The sequence below is a fragment of the Puma concolor genome, chromosome A2, assembly GCF_028749965.1.
Source record: "Puma concolor isolate L17-30 chromosome A2, mPumCon1.1.hap2, whole genome shotgun sequence".
In the NCBI taxonomy this organism is placed as follows: domain Eukaryota; kingdom Metazoa; phylum Chordata; class Mammalia; order Carnivora; family Felidae; genus Puma; species Puma concolor.
The window spans coordinates 148553891-148574128 of NC_141668.1; the positions used below are offsets into that span (position 1 = coordinate 148553891).

The following is a 20238-nucleotide window of genomic DNA, read 5'->3' on the forward strand; positions in this document are numbered from 1 at the left end:
TATTCTTGGCTTTAAAATACACATTAAAAAAAAAAAGTGTGGCTCGGTTGGTTAAGCGTCTGACTTCAGCTCAGGTCATGATCTCATGGTTTGTGAGTTCGAGCCCCGCGTCTGGATCTGTTCTGACAGCTCAGAGCCTGGCGCCTGTTTCGGATTCTCTGTTTCCCTCTCTCTGCCCCTTCCCACTCACACTCTGTCTCTCAAAAAATGAATAAATACACATTAAAAATTTTTTAAATATTCTTGGCTTTATAGTCCATATGGTCTCTATCCAACTACTGAGGTCTGCCATTTTAGCAGAAAGGTATCCATAGACAATAAGGACATGGCTGTATTTCAATAAAATGTCATTTACAAAAACAGCTGGTAGACATCAGACAAAGTACTTATATCCAGCATATGTAAGGAACTCATATCTCAATAATAAAAAGACACATAATGTAACTTAAATATGGGCAAAGGATCTGAAAATAAATTTCTCTTATGAGCAAATTCAGGTAGCACATGAAAAGATGCTCAGCATAATTAGTTATTAGGGAAATGCAAATCGTTTCACACCCACCAGATGGCTAAAATAAAGAAGACAGACAATAGCAAGTGTTGATCAAGATGTGGAAAAATTGGAACCCTCATACGTTGCTGGTGAGACCGTAAAATGGTGGAGCCACTCTGGAAAACAGCTTGATAGCTCTTCAAAATATCAAACATAGAATTACCATATGATGCCAAAATTCCACTCTTAGGTGTCTACACAAGGCAAACGGAAATATGTGTCAACACAAAAACTTGTCCATGTCCACTGTCCATGAGTGTTCATATCAACATTATGAATAGCTAAAAGGTGGGAGCCCAAATGTCCATAAACTGATGAATGGATAAATAAAATGGTGTATGTACAAACAATAGAATATCATTTGGCAATACAAAAAAAAAACCCAAAGTATTGACACATGCTACAATATGGATTGACCTTGAAAACATTAAGCTAAGTAAAAGAAGCTGATCACACAAGGCCACGTACTGTTGTGATTCCATTTATCTGCAAAGTCCAGAAAAGGCAAATCCATAGAGACATAAAGTAGATTTGTGGTATCCTGTGGCTGGGGTAGGGAATAAGATATCAAGAATGAGACTGTGTGTGTACAAGGGGTTCTTTGTGGGATGTTGAAATTGTTCTAAAATTAGATTGTGGCGATGGTTGCACAACTCTGTCAATACACTAAAATCCAATAGACTGTATACTTTATGTGGGTGAGTTTTTACAGTATGTGAAGTATATCTCAATGAAGCTATAAGAAAACCAAACAAAATAGACTGCAGCCTAGATTTGGTCCCATGGGCTGCAGCTGGCCAACCTCTGGGTACATGGGGACATGAAAGTGTGAGTTTCAAAGTTTTGTGAAACATGTCAAGATACTGTAATGGTATTTCCTATGAAAGTTCTCACAGAGAACAGCACATGACAATAAGCACTGGCTAGTAAGTAGTGGCGGGTGTAGCCAACCATCATTCTAACAACAGAAGCAATAGTAATGACAGTTTAGCAGCTACTCATGATTGAGCACTCACTGGAGGCATTTGCCAAACACTGTACGTGTATTTATTTATAAGCAAATTTATTTCTCTCAACAAGAACCCCAGAGGTCCCCCAAGACAGCATCTGGGTGTAAGTAATTCTCCATTATCAGTCAGTTCTTTCCTTTTCTGTGATGATGAAACAAATCCCCATCTTTAAAAACTAGGCTGTTAGAAATCCGGCTGAAGCACCAGTCAACCTCATTTTACAAGAGGGGTGAAACGGCCCCGGGCTCACTGCCAAACCCTCGGTTCACATTGGCTTTAATGCCCAAATCACACCATGACCTCAAAAAGAAGGGTCTTTGCTTGCTGATTCAGAACACACACAAGCAGGGGTGAGGACCTGTTATCCGAAAGTTCTGCTGCTGATTTTTGGGTGGAAGACATGTTGGCGCTTTTGATAAGGTTTATAAAAGGACGGTGACTCTTGGCAGTGAGTGTCCTGGAGAGTTAGCACATGGGATCCAGTTTCTCAAATTTCTGGGCTATTTTTATTCCTGGAGCAGAAGTCTTTACCGCGCCCCCATCCCTGGCTACCATGGCATGCGGGGCAGCTGTTCTCTGTGGCAGACTTGATCTATGGCATAATTAGTAGCTACATCATTAATCCATTTCTATGAGGTTTGCTGTTGTCAGTCATACTGGCTTAGACCTCTTTTTGCCCCTGCATTACTCCTGTTTGTCAGCTTAAAAAAGGAAAGAGAGAGAGAGAGAGAGAGAGAGAGAGAACCAAATGCCAAACACATAGAAAAGCCCTATCTTATAGCTAATATTTAGAATGAAGACCTGCCTTGGGTTCCCCACCTCTCCCTGGGTCATCTGCCCACCTGCCCATCAGTCCTGCTTTAAGATCCCAGCAAATACCCCTGAAACCCGAGAGGCTTGTCCGTGTCTCAGAGTACCCACCTGGAACGTGGCTACAACATGTGTGAGGGATCTCATTCAAGATTCCTGGACAAGTTTGTTCTGTCTGCCTGGAACGCCCTGCCCACAGATCTTTGCAGATGGCTGCATCTCACCATTTAGGACTCTGCTCATGTCGGGCCTTTCCTGACCCACCCTATCCCCTGATCTGGAGAAGCACTGCCCCTACCACACAGCCAAACGTACATGTGTGAAGATGGGCACACATCCCTGCCTTTGCCACTGCCAGCCTCACCTCATCTCTTTATCCTGGTCTATTCTCTATAGAGCATTTACCACTACCAGTCTGCCTGGCTCCTTCCCCCCTCCCTCCCTCCATTCATGCAATACTTGTCTGTGGTCTATATCTCCTACACATATGGAAGCTCTCCATTGGCAGCAACTTGGTTTGTCTCAGTATCTTCAGGGAGTGCCGTGGCATCTGAGTGGAAGGATTCTTCCTCGGGCAGCTGTCCCCCGGCCTCCGGGTACGGCATGCCGACGGTGCCCTCCTATCGTATCAACCAACAATCCCTCAATACACTCCACAGTGATGTCTAGGGTGGCTGTTCACAGCTGTATCCCCAGCACAACATACACGGTAGATGCTAGATACACATTTACTGAATAATTTAATTACACAATAAAAAAATAAAACAAAATCATTTATAAAGGAGCCCAAGAAGGGAAAGCAGTGAATTTGAAAGCACTAAAAGTTGACATTTGCCTGTCATTTCTCAATCTCTCCCCTCCTGACATTTTGGACCAGATAATTCCTTGTTGTTTGGAGGGGCTGTCATGAGCCTCAGAGGATACATAGCAGCATTCCTGACCTGGACCCACTAGAGGCTGGTAGCACCCCCCTTTAGCCAGTTGTGACAAAAACGTCTCTGCATGCAATCAACTGCCCCATGGGTGTGAGGGAAGTGCCCTGGTTGAGAACTACTGGTTTAATCAGTAAGTACTAAATGTCTGCGGAGATAAAACACTCCCTTTGCTCAGATCTGACAAACTAGAGGCTTATCTACGCAGACTTGACTCAATTCCTGCCACACTAGATAACTCATTTATATCAAATATGTGAAATCCCATCAAAGGAATGTTGTTAAACTAAGTATCTGCCTATAACATTTTGCCAACATTATTCATCCAGTTCTAATGAAGAGTACATATGAAATAGTCCGTGCAGTTTAAATATCATATACCTGACAATAGCTAGTGGTCAATGGGAATTTCATCTCTTTCCTAATTAGCTGGTTAAAATGAGATCATCCGTCCTAATATCAAGCATTCCCCTTATTATACTGTCTAGAATTATGCAAATTAGATCACATAACCCACATTTTCAAATTTCCCCCAATGAATGAATTTAAGATGACCTGTGTTTCTTGCAGAGGAGCAGACCAGGAGGTCAGAGCCCTGCTCCCACTCAATTATTTATTTACTAAAAATAATCAAATTTTATACTTAAAATCTGTTTTAAAAACTGTTTCTGTAGGAAAACAATGCCTCTATGGTCTCTAATCTATTTTTCTTTATGTTGATGATCAGATTGGCTATTATAAATATCACTTTAATGCTCGGACCTCAGAAAAGACATTTACTGACATAGAGATTAACTACTGGGCCAGCACAGCTGCCATCAGGATGGAGTACTACACAGTTTTTCTATTTCTTAAAATATCCATCATGGTCTGCATCATATCACCAGGGCATGGATTGGAGTTTTAGCTGCTGCCTACTTCTCTTAGAGTTTGACTCTCTTAGAGTCAAATACTGTGTTCCTATCATGTGGATGGTAAAACTTGTAAACTTATGGACCTACGCAGAACAGATGAAAATGAAGCCCATTTTCCTTGATTCATCTACTGTTTTGACACATTTACCACATGTCAACCTCCTTTGTGCTCAGCGCTGGGGATAAAAAGGTAATTGGGACAGTCCTTGCCTTTGGAGGGGTTTTTCATTTCATTTAAGAAATCAAACTGGCACATTTGTAGAAGAGGTTTTAGATTTTGATGTGCTAAAATTTACATTTTAAAGCAAATGCAAAAAAAAATCAGAATTTATTTTCTGTTATTTAAAAAATCCCCAATCCTGAACTTATTTAGAAAAACTGAGATTATGTACTGTGTATTGTTAGAGTCCAGAAGGACAATGGGGGGTGGGGGGATCAGACAAACTGTCCAAGGAGGGAAGAAGTTCCCTGCATAGTTACACCTTCCCTGATGGCTCAATTCTTCCCTCTGTGCGTTTCTTTCTCTATGTCATTTCCATCCTCTAATGGTAGAATCGGTGCCTGTGACTGTTGGCCGATATGGCCCAGTGTCCCACGAAGAACAGCGTAGGGAATTAACACCATGATCTAAGTAATTGATGGAACTCAAGTCAGTAATAACAAAATGAGGGCAAAACAGGTTTCTACAAGTTCAACTCAATTTACAGAATTCTTATTGAGGATTAATCTACTATACTTCAGAACAGGGGTTCTGTTCTGAGGAACAGGAGGTGAAAAGAACAAAGTTTTTTACCTCCAGGACCTTCTAGGTAATTATCCAGCTTTTCTCTTCACCTGTCCTGTGTGGACATGGCTTTAAAAATAACTGCTATTTTACATGTGTTTGGAGGGAAGAAGGGAATGTCATTATGGAGACTGGATCTTATTCATGTATATCTAGAGTGCTTGGTAAAGGAAGGAGGTCAGGAAATATTCAGTGAATAAGTGAGTGAATGAATGAATAAGCTTGAAGGTAAAAATAGGTTCCCCCGAATTCTAGCATATTTATACTTCTTCATAGTCCAGTATTTTGTTTTCTCATTTTACCCCCAAATCAAGCCAGAGTAAGGTGAAAGAGGTAATGATCCCAATGTTATTTGAGATAGACCTTCGGAGACCCAAGACCACATATTTAGTAAGTTACAGAGTGAGTGACAAACCTATGTGGACTTTAAAGTCCAAGGTTTGCATTGCTAATAAGAACAGAAAAATGGATGGGGCGCCTGGGTGGCGCAGTCGGTTAAGTGTCCGACTTCAGCCAGGTCACGATCTCGCGGTCCGGGAGTTCGAGCCCCGCGTCAGGCTCTGGGCTGATGGCTCGGAGCCTGGAGCCTGTTTCCGATTCTGTGTCTCCCTCTCTCTCTGCCCCTCCCCCGTTCATGCTCTGTCTCTCTCTGTCCCAAAAATAAATAAATGTTGAAAAAAAAAAAAATTAAAAAAAAAAAAAAAAAAGAACAGAAAAATGGAGGAGAGGTTTGTCATACACAGGAGGCTCTAGGGCTCTGGAGAGACTTGGTAAGCCAAAGAGAAAGTCCTACCATTTCTTCCTTTGCAGTGGGAAAGCAAGTAAGAAAATTCAGCACACTAGTGGCAGCTGGAAAGCTGGCAGGTCCCTCCAGAGAAGGACTGTAAGCAATGTCATGGGCCAAAAAGATGGATGGGGCCCATTTATGCACCAGGCTGACGCATAAATGGAATCCTTCCCAGTTTGACTGCCCTTTTTGCAAAGATGTCATTGACAGATGAGTATCTAAATGTTTTGTTTAAAAAAGAAAACAAGACAAAAGAAAGAAAGAAAGAGAATAAAGCAAAAACAAAACAAAACAAGAAACTCTTTCTGTCCCAAACAGACACTGAGAGCCAGTGAACACGAGAACACCCGAACAGGCTTGAGAGCTGGCCTTTCAAAGGTATCCTTGATAATGATTTGCAAAGTTGTACACCTTTCCTTCCATATACTTTTCAATTGAACACAAGGATTTCATCGAGACCCCAAATTACTGCCAGTTGGCCGTATTCCATCTGCAGTTGGGAGGCACACTGGTGGGGAAGCAGGCCTGCTCACATATTCATCCTCACTTGCCAAAACAAGGCTTCTTCCCCAATTAAAATGACCTTTTTTGCTTTAGAGTAGTAAACAATGTCTACTTAATTTGAGGAAAACACACAGAAGAAAGTTACCGAAACTAATCACACAGTGACAGGATGGGTGAGTCAGAGTCAATGCAATCTGTGGGAAGTGCTGAGGAGGCCACTCTGCTTTTGGCGACAGAAAGGTCCTCTTGAGGTCATTGCCTTCATGGTGCCTCCTCCATGGCAGCCTTCAAGATCAAACTGAGCAAATCTGTTGTATCTTACACCTACCAAACACACTTTTAAAAAAAAGGTTAATAACTACCAGTTTTAAAAGGTAAGTACTAAATACAGCTCCTTCGATAACCTTGCTTCTTCGTCTTGCTCTATAATTATCTTGTGAAGACAGGGACCAGTTGACACACACTGAGTAGCAGTAAACAGGAGGACGTCTCTTCCACCCACTCACAGCTGGACAAACCGTGTCTTGTGAGCTGCCTGTGTTCTCTGGCCATCTGTGTAACTCAACAGTAGACCAGCATAGACAAATGAACCATTTTGGAAAACTCACGTTCTTCTCCAGACTGGATACACGGTACCCAGGCTGAGTCCACATTTCATCCATACTGAGCCAAACAGACATTTACAAAACAATAGGCATTTGGAAACATTTGAGCTTAGTTTGCAAGCTTAGACAAAAGTGGCTGGGATGGGCACCACCACCTTAGGGCTGACACAGAGCATCCTTCATGATGACTGAATGAGAAAACTAAGGAAAAGGTTTTTTATTTTTTTAATTTTTTTTTAACATTTATTCATTTTTGAGAGACAGAGAGAAACAGAGTATGAGTGGGGGAAAGGCAGAGAGAGAGGGAGACACAGAATCCGAAGCAGGCTCCAGGCTCTGAGCTGACAGCACGGAGCCCGATGCGAAGCTCAAACTCACAGACCACGGTCATGACCCGAGCCAAAGTCAGATGCTTAACCAACTGAGCCACCCAGGCACCCCATGCAAAGGTTTTAAGAAACTTCCAAACAGTTGGACAGTCGCTTTGGTCAGGCCACATCTTTGACAGCTGCTGCACGTGGCCCTGTTCCAGGGAGATAACATGCCTCCACAACTAGCTGGCTGGGTCACCCTAGAGGTAAGGAAGGCTAACTTCCTTTGAGCAAAAATAAACCCTGCTAAGTTACATGATCCTGTCTCCTACTTTCTTCAAGGAACATGAGATGCTAAGTGACAAAATTTAAAGACAGAAGCTGTGAATCCTCAGAGCCCTGATCTCCTGGCTGATTAGTTACAGGTCTGCCTAGTTCAAGATGATCTACTGGTCAGACACATAAGACAGTCTTCCTTGCCGTATCCAAAAAGCCAGGAATAACCAGGGAAATTGCCCCCAGGTCTTTCAATCCCTGCTAATACAATGATGACACATAGACTAAGTCAGAAATAAAGTGGGGAAAGAAGCCTGGTGTTTTCCAGCCAGAGACAACCACACTCAAAAAAACTATCTGCTCCATTTGCAATCCTTCCCACAAATATTCACGGTGTGCAGACACAGCAGTTGGATGTTCAAAGTCCCCCTACAGTACAACTTACTGAGAGAGGTTGTCTGGAAGCAGAACAACTCCCTTTGGTAAACCTAGCCAATATCAGGATGGAATTTGGAGGGTCTCATCCACCCTCCGCCAATGGATACGACGATGTCAGAAATAAACCACATGCCAGACAAGCCTGTAGACTCCATTTTTGTCAGCAGCTGTCCCCAAAGGAGCACCTGTGGCAGTTTCCAGCCCTTTAGGCCAAACACCACCAATGAAAGCCCATCGCCGGCCACAGATGTCTACTGACATTCTTGAGAGTGAGAGAGATGGCAAAAGCCAGAGCCAGGGTTTCTTTGACAATTTTAGACCCTCCATCATGAAATGGTTTGGCGTTCGCCTGGTCCCAAACCCGGCACCTACAGATACATCTAACTTCAATTCCTCAGCAGGATGAGAGAGGTAAAAATCTCAGGCTCTCCAGAGAAGGCACATTTCGGCTCATGTGTGCCTAAAACAAACCCACAATTGCCTAGTATGCCCACTGTTATCCTAATGATGTAGCAGTGGGAGATATGGAGCTTACTTTAAATGAGCACACTGCCAACTTTCAAGAAATCCTCCTCTGCATGCACCAACAATTTCTTACTGGTTTGAGAATAAGAGTACTGGGAAAGATTTTTGTTGTCACAACAAACACAACCAGTCAGAATCCTGAATTGGTGAAGATAACACCAAGCTAAGGAAGAAGTACGTGTTAGCTTTTGGTTCCTTTCAAAACTTATTTTGTGAAGAATAAACATGCTGCATAGAAGCAGTTCATTGGCCAGATAAATGGATGCCATGCTTATTTCTATTAATTGACTGAAATCCATCCTTTACCTGCTACCACAGGAGATTTCCGTTCATCGAGGAGCTGGATGGAGGTACTCGCTGTCACCACATTGCTTTTGTTGACTATTCCTGAAAGAAGAAAAACCATCACAACAAAAATGGAGATGGTTGTGTGCCCAGGTTAAGAGAGTAATCATATGGCCCATGGCCACCAATTCTGCAGATTGTGTTAGTGCATGGTTCCCAGACTCAGAGTTGGCCAACTCTGTTAGGCCACAGGTGCTGTGTAGACAGTCCTGTCAGCTGAAGGAATCAGTGCACTGAGTTATGACTGCCACACTGGGGGCGGGAGGGTGTCCAGCCTCTTCACATCAAAATTATTAAGCACCACTGGAGGGACCACATTTCTCTTGTGATTTGTGGTTACTAATTACAGTGTTTACTTGTGTTAGTGATCATATTTACACTGCCTCTCTAAATACGGCTGTGGAGAGCTACAGGAGATAAAGTTTTGAAACTGTTTTACAAGTTGGGAACTTTAGTTTTGGTTTGTTCGTTACAACTTTACTGATTTATAAAATTCTAATTTCAAGACCAGTTTTTCTTAGCAAAACCATTCCAATCAGGGATAGACTTGGAATTCAATCCTTACTCCAAACTCTTATTAATGTGGTAACAATAGGGCATTAGTATGAAGACATTTGCAATTACTAACAATGGCTCCAATATCCATAAATTAAAAGACCCTGAGCACAGGTTTCAACCCCCCCCCCCACCCGCCTTGGTTGATAATTGTTAGCACAATGCTTGCCTTATAAAAGGTGTTCCATGAATGGAATCCAATATGAACTGGGAAATGGAGAGGGCAGACCTGAATTTGAATACGCTTATGACTGAAGCAACTGAGAACCTTCTCCTGGCTCAAGCCTAAGCAGTAATAAAAACCAGCTTGTTTTTCAATGTGTGCAGGTAATCAACACATGGTAGCAACAATAAGACAGCTTCATCATAACACTTGTACTTGGTGATGTTACATTCTCCGAACCAAAAGGAAGAATGAAATCTCCTAAGATGTGAAGTCATCCTTAACTTTATCACGAACAAGGTAAATTCCTTTGACAACCCCACTTGCCAAAAACCAATTCTACAACAGCCTCAATTAGCCAGAATTTGTTTTTCCCAGACATAAGTCTCTGTAGGGAAAATGGTGAAGAGTAAAAGAAGAAACCCATACAAGGGGCCATCATTCATAAGCACACACACACAGAACACTTCAGGGATTGCTCTTTTTTCTGACTGCTCCTTTTCTTTGTCCAGTTTTGAGCAAAATCCACCCTGCCGGAAAAGAAGAACTTCATGCTTGCTTCTAGTCCAAATCTAGCAAGCTAAGTTCTTTTTTTTCTTTTTTTTCTTAGAATCCCAAGGCAAAGAAAGGAGCATGAGATTGCATGATAAGAGAAGACGTTGACAGGTTTGCAGCAGAATGAGAAAGTTCACTGTTCTCTCGGTTGGTATTTTCAGCAATAAAGTGTCATCCAAACAAACATAAAGAAAGAGTCTTAGTCACCCAGGCATTTGTATCTGAGAACACACGTGTGTGTGGCCATGGGTACAAAGGAGTACAGACTCCAAGAATTTCAGTTTTTCCTGGAAGGAAACTAATTGATAATCTCCTCTAAAATTCTACCTGCTCAGGGAATTTCTACAGTAACATTTGGCCTTTCCTTGAATATCTTCATGAATGAGAGACTCTCTTCCTAATGAGTCCATGCAACTAGTTATTAGATAACTCTTGCCAACGTGTCTTCTGCAAATTTTGAAAGCACTCTTTCTGAAGACGTTTTCATTCATGGAAATGAGCAAGTGCTAAGAACCAAGGAAGGGGCTTTGACACTAAGCACCAGAAAACCGCCACTAGGGCTGATTTTGGAATGCTTGAAAAAGACTAATACGGTGGCTCTAATATAAAACATAAGTATAGACTGAACTGTCTAAAGCAATCCAAGTTTATAGAACTAGGTCTTATTCATCTCTGAAGTTGCTACAAGGCACAGTCAGAGCCTTCCACAAAATGAGCACCAAAAACTATCAGCTGCATGAGACAAGAAAAAGCCAAGGACAATCGAAAAGTATGTTCAGTGTGTTTTGCTTCTAAACATGGTTGAAATAAGATGGTGTTCAGTTCTTTTTTGGAGGGAGGCAACCTTAGTTTTTTTATAATATAAAATCTTAGGACTAGAAAAATCACAGGTTATGCGCTTTTCCTGGGTCACTGCAGCCCTCTGTCAGGAGATCACAAGTCTACACAAAAATCTCAGCGCTCACTCCTGCATGTTGATTTGAATCAATTTAGTTTCTGATGGGGGGACTGTGGGCCTCCAAAGTGATGTGATTCACTGAAAGTTCTGGCAAAGGATGGTATGTCTGCATGAATTTTCTCCAAGTGGGGCCATGATAACGTTAAAAAAAAAATCTACTGAGATGTTTGTATTCAAATTCCACACAGTAAAAAGTACCAGTCCTGCTTTGTGAAATGCTCTTTTCACACTTCAGTTAAGCAAAAGCTTAATTTTACTTGGGGCCATTGTATTTATGAAACAGGTCAATGGTTCAGTGCTGGGCCAATATTCAGCATTGGTCCTCAAGACAGAACTTGGCTCCCTCCAGCATTCAGATGGCCCCCACTACACTCTGCATGCAATGCCCGGGCCAGCAGGACCAGACAGACAGAGTCCCAACTCTAACAAGGACCCCCACCTGTGCTGAACGGGATGGAGTAGACGAAGCTCCCTGGAATCTGCTCCGCAGCTCTTCGGTACCAGAGAGGGAAATGGTCTGCGTTAAAAATGTTCTCCTTGTCTCCAGCTTTCAGGAAATCCCTGGAAATGGAAAGGAATAAGAACATGTCAAAAAACCACAAATAATCCAATTAAAAAGTGAGCAACATACCTTTTCATTTTTCCAAAGAAGATATACAAATGGCCAACAGGAACATGAAAAGATGCTCAGCATCACTCGTCATTAGGGAAATGCAAATCAAAACCAAAATGAGATATCACCTCACACATGTTAGGGTGGCTATCACCAAGAAGACAAGAGATAACAAATGTTGGTGAGGGTATGGAAAAAAGAGAACGCTGGTGCACTTCGTAAATTGGTACAGCCAGCCACCATGGAAAACAATATGGCGGTTCCTCAAAAAATTAAAAATAAGACTACCATCTGATCCAGCAATTCTACTGGGAATATATACAATGGAAACAAAAACCCTAACTCAAAAAGATATTTTCCATTCACTGCAGCATTATTTACAACAGCTGAGATATGGAAACAACCTGAGTGTCTATCAAAGGATGAATGGATAAAGAAGTGGTGGCATATATACCACACATTCCACACAATGGAATATTATTCAGCCACAAAAATGAGAAAATCCTACCATTGGCCACAACATGGATGGAACTTGAAAGCATTAAGCTAAGGGAAATAAGTCAGACAGAAAAAGACAAACACTGTAGGATCTCACATGTGGAAGCTAAAAACAAAGAAACAAAGACAAACAAGCTAAAACCAAAAAACCACCAAACTCAAAAAAAGAGATCAGATTTGTGGTTACAAGGGGCAGGGGTTGGGGGATGGGGAATGACAAGAAGGTTATAAGACAACCTGGGGACTACAGCTAACACTGCCGTGTGACCTACAATCAAGCTGTGAAGAGAAGATTTCCTAAGGGTTCTCATCACCAGGAGAATTTTTATTCTTTTCTTTTTATTGTATCTATATGAGATGAGAGATGTGAAGTAAACCTACTGCAGTAATCATTTCACAATATATGTAAACCAAATCATCATGCTGTACGTCTGAAACATATACAATTATACGCCAATTATTTCTCAATAAAACTCGAAAGGAAGAAGAAAGAGGGGGACGGGGAGGAGGAGGGAGGAGGTGGGGGAGGAGAAGGATCATGGCACCACTCAGCAAGGAAAAGCCGGATGTGGGTATGTCCCAACCACCTTTGTCAGGTGAAGACAGTGTTGGCTTTCTCAGTGCAGAGAGAATCTGTGTAGCGTCATGCACCCCAGATGGCTCAGAATTACCCTGTAGAACTCCAGCAGACTGTCCGTGGGTGAAATAATTTTTCCTAGTATATCCAGTGAACGAATCATCTTAGCATCTAACGCAAGCAAGCAAAACCTCCAGAAATCGTATCACAAGACCAAAGAAAGGGTAGTCGGAAAGCTGTCTTGCCTTACAATCCATACATGATCACATATCCTTGGAAAGATCAAATTAAGTAGATTTCACTCTTCTGAGAAAAAGTATAACAGAGGTAGCAGTGGGCCCTGTGGATATCCTTGCCCCCTCCCTCCCTCCACCACCTGCTCTCCAGCCAACAGGACTGCTCCAGCTGTCTGTACATCCCTTACTTTGCCCAGCCTCCTGCGCCCACTGCCCACAGTGCTTCTCTCTCTCCTGAGGCCTACCTGCACTCTCTTCCCCGTTTCTTCCTTTCAAAATCATATTCCCTTCACAGTGTGCCTCAAATCCCACCCACCACGCAAATCCACAGAGACATTAGCAAGTTCCTGCCCCACAGCCTTGGTCTCTCACATGGCCTTCTCCTTCCTTGGTCTTATCTGCTCTGTCATGTCCCCATCCCAAACCTCCTGAAGTCTCTGAAGAAAGAAGCTTTGCTTCCCATTTTGGCTCCCTTCACAGAGACTTACACATCCCCAAGTTCCAGCGAATGTTTGTTTGCTTCACTTATCTCCAAAGACTCATGTTTACTCTCCCAAGTGCCTCATCTTGGCTGAGACAGTATAACTCGGGGGGAGGAAATGACTGCCTGGCTAGTCCACAGTCTTCAGAGATCTTGCAGGAAGGGAGAGCAATCAAGGGATGGAAAGGACAGCAATCAGGGGACAATGTGTATGCAGGGAAAAGGCCACTGATTGAACCAGAAATAGCACCATGTTCTATCCATCAGTTTGCAGTGTGAAGTTGGATCACACAGACCATGGAGAGAAATACTCAAATATTCTCCATTGTTATAGCAGGGTTGAATTTATATGCTAAGTTGTAACAAGTTGGGTTATTAGAAACTACTTGAATTGTCTTCTAACTCAGGAAAGCATTCTGTAGTTTTAGGGTATGGCCAGGCACTGATATCTTGATCTCTTTCTAAGATGCAAAGCTCCCTCCTAGAGGAAGCCCGTGCCATTGGAGGCCACCCTTGAAGTTCTCAGCATAGAAATACACCTCCTTCTAACTTACACTAGTATGTTCTAATTCCTCTCTAAGGGCAGAGACATTATTTTTCTTGACATTTCCAGGGCCTGGCACTCATCAGGCACTCAGCGTGTGCTTAATGATCACATGATAAATCAAATCTCATATTCAGATAAGAGCTCCTCAAGTATTAAAAGCAATTTGCTAAAACTTTTCTAAACAGTATTTCTCAATTCTTTCAAATTGCCACATCAGTATGGCCACGTTCCTATGTAAAGGCTCTCTGCTGTCATTCAAAAGGCCAACTGATGATGCATGGACCTCTGAGTTATTCAGTGCTGGGTGTAGGGAGTTCCAGGCTTGAGGTCACAGACAAGCTCCTCCTGGCACCGATATATTCAGTGGTAATGTTTCCTGATCCTAAAATCAATAGGACTCACAAACATTGAAATGTGACCTTTTGCTTTTTTTTTTTCCCCATCAGACACGAGATTTTTCATAAACCTGACTGCGATAGGTGTGTGAAGGAGACTCTGCTATCTAGTCCTCGGTGGGATGAATAGCTGTATTCCACACTGGGCCATGGCACAACCAAGCATTTTCACTTGTGGCAGTCCTATTTGGTGGTGGGATGCATATAACTACGGGGAGGAAGGTGCCCTTCTCATGCAGCAGTTAATGGTACCAGGGGCCCCTTTCCAGTCCTGGAAGGTGAGGCTAATAGCTTGGTTAGGAGGCGTGAGGTGGTTTTCACTTAGACTGATGGAGACATTTGAGGAAGGCAGGAGACAGGCTTGGAACACGGCATTACTGAGTACCCAGTGGCTGCTGCCCAGGACCAGACCACGCTGGTACCAGGGCAGCGAGCAGGAGCCTGCAGGGCATGATCTCCATTGGCTTTGGTGTTCACATGAGAGGGTCTGGTTGCCAGGAAACCCTGTAGGTCCCTGATAACTACCAAGTAGTGATTCAGAAGGAAGTAGAAGGAGAGAGTTGGTTCCACAGAATCTCCGAAAATGTTCTTCAGGAAGATTGATCTTTCTAGGGAAGATGAAAGCCTACCTGTAGATACTAGGGGCTGTTGTGGTGTTGTGTGAGACCAGTTTAGGTTTTAGGTGCAGACGAATGACCTTGGGTGAATTACTTGGGTCAATCACTGAATCTCTGAGCCCCATTTACTCATCTATAAACTTATACTCACCGCGATTCTATCAGAGTTATGTATACAGTATGTAAACTGAAAATGGCTCCATCAAGTATATGGGATTTTTAAATCTCGGGAGCTTCTTTTGTTCTCTGTGGGTCACATGGAAGCTGTGAGGCAGTCATCGCTTAGACTGCCTTTGTGTGCTACGGGTGTTCCAAGAGGCCACACGGAATGCACAAGATTCACTGCTGACATTGACGGGTGTAGAGGCAGGGACAGAGTCCTCGGACTAGAATCCACGTGCTTCCAAAGCAGATGGTGGTGACAGGAGGTGGCACCTCAGTGTAGCAGGCTGATGCTAGTACCAGTTAGTTCTGCAGCAGGGACTTTATATTCTCTAGCACTCTCCCCACAGCTTGACACTTTTCTCTGTATGCCTTATTTAAAAACAGAAATTCGAAAAGCTTTCTAGCCCTATCCAAGAGTATATCTGGACAGTTGGACCTTAACAAATGCCGTCTTCTTGGACAGGGTAGGCAGGTACAAGACCCTAAGACAATGGAACTTTTGGAGTGCCTAGGTGGCTTTATCAGTTAAGTGTCTGACTTTGGCTTAGGTCATGATCTCACAGGTTCATCAGACTCTCTGCTGTCAGCACAGAGGCTGCTTTGGATCCTCTGTCTCCCTCCCTCGCTCTCTCTCTCTCTCTCTCTCTCTCTCTCTCCCTGCCCATCCCCCACACGCTCTCTCTCTCAAAAATAAATTTAAAACATTAAAAAAAATAGAACTCAAGGTTCTGAGTTCTATATGAGTCAATGGGATGAGTTTCTTGAAAACCGAAGAATCATCCAGATAGCCAGTGTCTACTCACTCTGGGTCACAGTAGTGTCACAGGGAGCAGAGCTAACCCTTACTTGCAGATATTTTTAGTTTCTTAAACTGGTTTTACATCCACAGTTTTTTTGATCCTCACAAGAACCCAGGGAGATCATCACTGCCACTTTCCAGGGGCACAGAGCAAAGGCAACCAGTGGGATGGGCCAGATGCTCATCGCAGCCATCCTGAGCATGACCTACAGGACAGACTAGCAAGGTGCATTGTCTTGTTGTTGTGATTGCTCTTCTGGTTTGTCCGTTTTATCTCAATACAAACAACAGCCTTCCTCTTGAGCAGGAGAAAGTCAGTGCCTACATCTCCTTCTGCCTCTCTCTAGGTTCCAGAAGGAGAAGGTGATGTGTATCTTGTAATTTCTAGTCCTTCTAGGAACTTGCCCTCCGGAAAGACAATTGAGCAGGGCTAAAGGGCTGAAGAGGGCTTGGAACAATCAAGTCACAACTGTAGTCAGCTTCCTAAATGACAAATTTGAGATGCTGAGAGAGTCCTCAAATGGGCCGTAAAAGCCAGTTCATGAACCATCTAAAAATCTATTGATTTCCCACTTACCAGACTTGGTGTTATAAGATCATACGGTTGGGTCAGGGCCTCACCTAAGAGGCAAGAACGCTGCTGACCGGGGCTTGCTGGGACAGGAGTGTCCCCCCCTCGGGTCTCTGTGGGGCCGTCCCCTTTCAGATTGGTGGCCAGCCTGTGGCCTTGTCATTCACCGCCAGGTATCCATACATCAGGGTGTCTGAGGGCCCACAGTAACGTCTGAACCCTCCTCACACGCACTTGGCAAACTGTCTGAATCTCGGACTCCATTTGTCCCTCACCTACTAATGCCTCTTACTTGAGAGAAAAAAACAAGCAAGCAAACAAACAAACTGAGAAACAGTAATCAGGCCAGAAAGGACTTCCCAGGCCCACACTAGCTCTGGTCCAACACTAGTTTGAAGAGTTAAGACCCTGTTGCTCTCTGAAAATACAAAGGCTGCGCAGTGATTTCAAGGACCTCTGGGTACTGGACGCTCTCCCCATTGTCCATCTGGGTCTGTTTGGCAACACAAGGAAACACTGTCCAACCCGTGTCCCACTGGACTGCCCACTCCTGGGTGTGGGGCTCTGCAGGCCCTCAGGCACAGTGCAGAGGCACCGAGGTTTATTAAAGCGCTCACAAACAAATAAACAACAGACTTGAAACCCTGATTCTTGGACAGGCAGGAATCCCTCCGCAGAGCTGCGGAGCAGCTGAATGCCCTGGAGCCATCCATCAGAAGTCCTCCTTCTGGCCGCTCCCCCAGCAACCCCTGGGTCGCCAGATTCTGCGGTGACTCACCAGCGCGGGAGAGGACTCCAGGACAGTGGGCGAAAGCCAGCAAGCATGAAGAAGAAAGGGTTGCGGAAAGGCCAACAGGCAGGCGAGCACACACGCCGGGGCCTCCGCGGTAGAACAGAGAGGAACCATGTCAGCAGGCCTGGGGTGGCCTGAATTTTGTTTCTACTGCTGGTAGAACCGAGAAGCTTAAGCATCCCTTGAATTTCCCATTTCAGGAGCTCCCTGGGCCCCTGCAGGGGAGCCTTCCTACTTACTGATTGGTGAGCTGCTCAGCCCCAACAAACAGGTTGATCCTCGAGAGGCCCGTACGAGTGCCGAGGAAGGCAACCTCCACGCCCTTGTCAGAGTTCCTGAAACACAGCAGCAGACAACAGGGGGTTGCGTCCAGACAGTAACGGGAGAATGGCTTTTGCATTTTAAGACTCATGGACTGCTTTTTGAAAAAGCAGTTTTGAAACCTGAAATTTTAAAAGAAATTATAGAAACACACACACACGTATGCACACCCGCACCAAGCATGGAATGCAAACTCACCCCTTTCAAAAGCATTTTTGGTAATTCTCGCAAGAAAAACTAAGAACTCCATTGAGTTCTGAGAACTCCAAAGCACCATGAACAAATGCACCCCCACACTAAATAGGTACATCTTTATCTCAGGGTTCTGAGTGTAAAGTCAGAAGAGCAGACCGGAATGGGAACGGCTTTATGGAGAGGAAGAAAATCATCACAGGGAACTTTGCATTGATCTACCAAGTCCATTCTTGGTCCTGAAACCATTAGTGGAATCTGCCATCAGTGAAAGTACCAGCTGGGCCACTGGGTCAAGTCTGCAGCGACCTGCAGCCTGGAAATGTCTAGGACCTGAATTCTATGTTGTTTGAAGTCACTGGCTTGTAACTTCTTCCAGAGCACAGGCCTTCTTCTTACCACCATCCCCAAAGAGATGAGTAAAGAAATGGCTTCTTCAGATCCCTGCAGGATACCACACATAGGACCCCTAAGAATGGCCTTGGCAAAGGAGACTTATTTTAAAATCCACTGAAGGAATTTTTTTTCAACTTTCAAGGCAAATATTGTATACGTTTGAGCGTGCTGAGGATTTTCGCAATGCCTACCTCATCACAAAAAGCGAGTGGTCTTTCTCCACAGATACATAATTTACTTCTGTGATAAAAGTATGAAGAGAATACTGTCTCTTGAGTTTGCTTCCCTTCCCTAAATGCTAGTAGCCATTTGATGCGAAGCACTATCCATGTCATCTTCAATATAAGATAATTTGGTTACTTGATCTTTGATGGTAGTCAAAGTGGCTGGTACTACCTTTAAGTATTTAAGGGGTGAATAAAAACCAACACTATGCATTTGTTTCTGCTTGCAGCCTACCCAAATTGGAAAGCCAGGCTGCCCAATCAGTTACAGATGTGGACTACAAAGCAAAGCTACCATTTTGGAAATCTTTAGCATGTGTTAGGAGTGAACCAGCAATCTTTGCACGGGATTTTGAGTTTCATGAGAGCTTAAAAGAAACATTTCCACATCCACCAGAGAAAGCAATCGCTGGAAAGGTTTTGACTCTTTCCCAACCTCCCAGGGAATAGGAACCATGTTAGTAAGCAGTCTAAGGACACTTCCAAGTATAATGAGAATGGTGATCTCTCTTTGGGGCTCCAGACTCCTGTATTAAACTGTCTACTTGGGAGACTTAAGCTTAAAACATCTAGAAAAGCACTATGGACACGTTCAGTTCCAAACCAATTCTTCTTTCATTGTCTTCTGTCCTAGGAAATGGTACCACTATCTATACAGGCATTCGTGTTGTAAATCTGAGAATGACCCTTGAGAGCTCCGTCTCCCTCCCTTCACTCAGTGGACCATCAAATCCTCGGCGGCGGCGGTGGTGGTGGTTCTGAAGCATGCCACAAGTGGATCTTTCCTCTCTGTGCCACAGCCACTGCCTTGGTCTGAGTGGCAAATCCCTTGGAATGCTGTAGAAGCCTTTCTTATTGCTCTTATCCCATTAAACTATTCTTCACATAGCAGGAGGAGGATATTCTTTAAAAATGCAAATACGATCATGTCCTTCTTAACATCTTAAAATGTTCTTAAAATCGTTCAGTGGCTTTCCAACACTTGTAGTATAGTAGCCAAAATCCTTCACCTGACTCCCAAGGTCCTGAGCCATCTCGCCCCTCTGCACCCTCATCTGCCAACATCTTCGAGCCTACCTTCTATATTTCAGTTCCATTGGCCTTCTTTAAATTCCTCAAATGTGTCAAATACTACTGTACCTCAGGACGTTTGCACACGTTGTTCCATTTTCCTTAGAATGCTCCCTAACCCTTGAACTAGTTTCTGCTCAGAAAGGCCTTCTGTCTTTCATCTCCACTCTAGGTCTTGTCACAGTCTGCACGTCCTTACACTTCTTTCAAAGCAGTTATCAAATTCTTAATAATCTGGGATGCTACACACCACAGGTACCATGATGGCAAGGACTGTGTTTGATTGAGTTACTCCATTTCACCAACACCTAGTCCAGCGCCTCGCACACAACAGATATGCAATCGGTGATGCATGGATGAACGCATGATAAAGGAATGACAATGAGAACAGAATGAATGATAGGATAGAGAAGAGGATATACAAAAGGCAAGGTAAATGAATGAATGGAGCTAATGAAGAACAAAAAAGGAGAGAGAACTAAATAATGTCTGACATGAAGGTATAAGGAAAAAGGAATGCTTTTTCTTTCTATTTTCAATCTTTAATAACCCACTTCAATTAGTAAAATAATAACAACATTGATAAGCTGCTGAAGACTTTGACAACAGCTACCACTGCCCAGCCCCCTCTCCCTGCGTCCTCTGCCACAGAAAGAAAACCACAGGGTTATATGCTGACACCCTCATGAAACAGAGCTCTCACTTCCCCGTCCGACT

The 20238-nt window shown here is 43.6% G+C and overlaps 1 protein-coding gene across 6 annotated transcripts in view; it reads right to left on the reverse strand.

Annotated features, from left to right (window-relative positions):
- CACNA2D3 (calcium voltage-gated channel auxiliary subunit alpha2delta 3) overlaps nt 1-20238 on the reverse strand; it is an 863963-nt gene that overhangs the window by 146781 nt on the left and 696944 nt on the right. For all 6 annotated transcript variants that reach the window (XM_086697915.1, XM_086697917.1, XM_086697916.1 and 3 more), the window contains 3 exons: nt 17557-17652; nt 11465-11586; nt 8756-8836 (listed from right to left, as the gene is read on the reverse strand). In XM_086697915.1, the coding sequence (XP_086554041.1) occupies nt 8756-8836; nt 11465-11586; nt 17557-17652 (299 nt within the window). The remainder of the gene's footprint in view (nt 1-8755; nt 8837-11464; nt 11587-17556; nt 17653-20238) is intronic.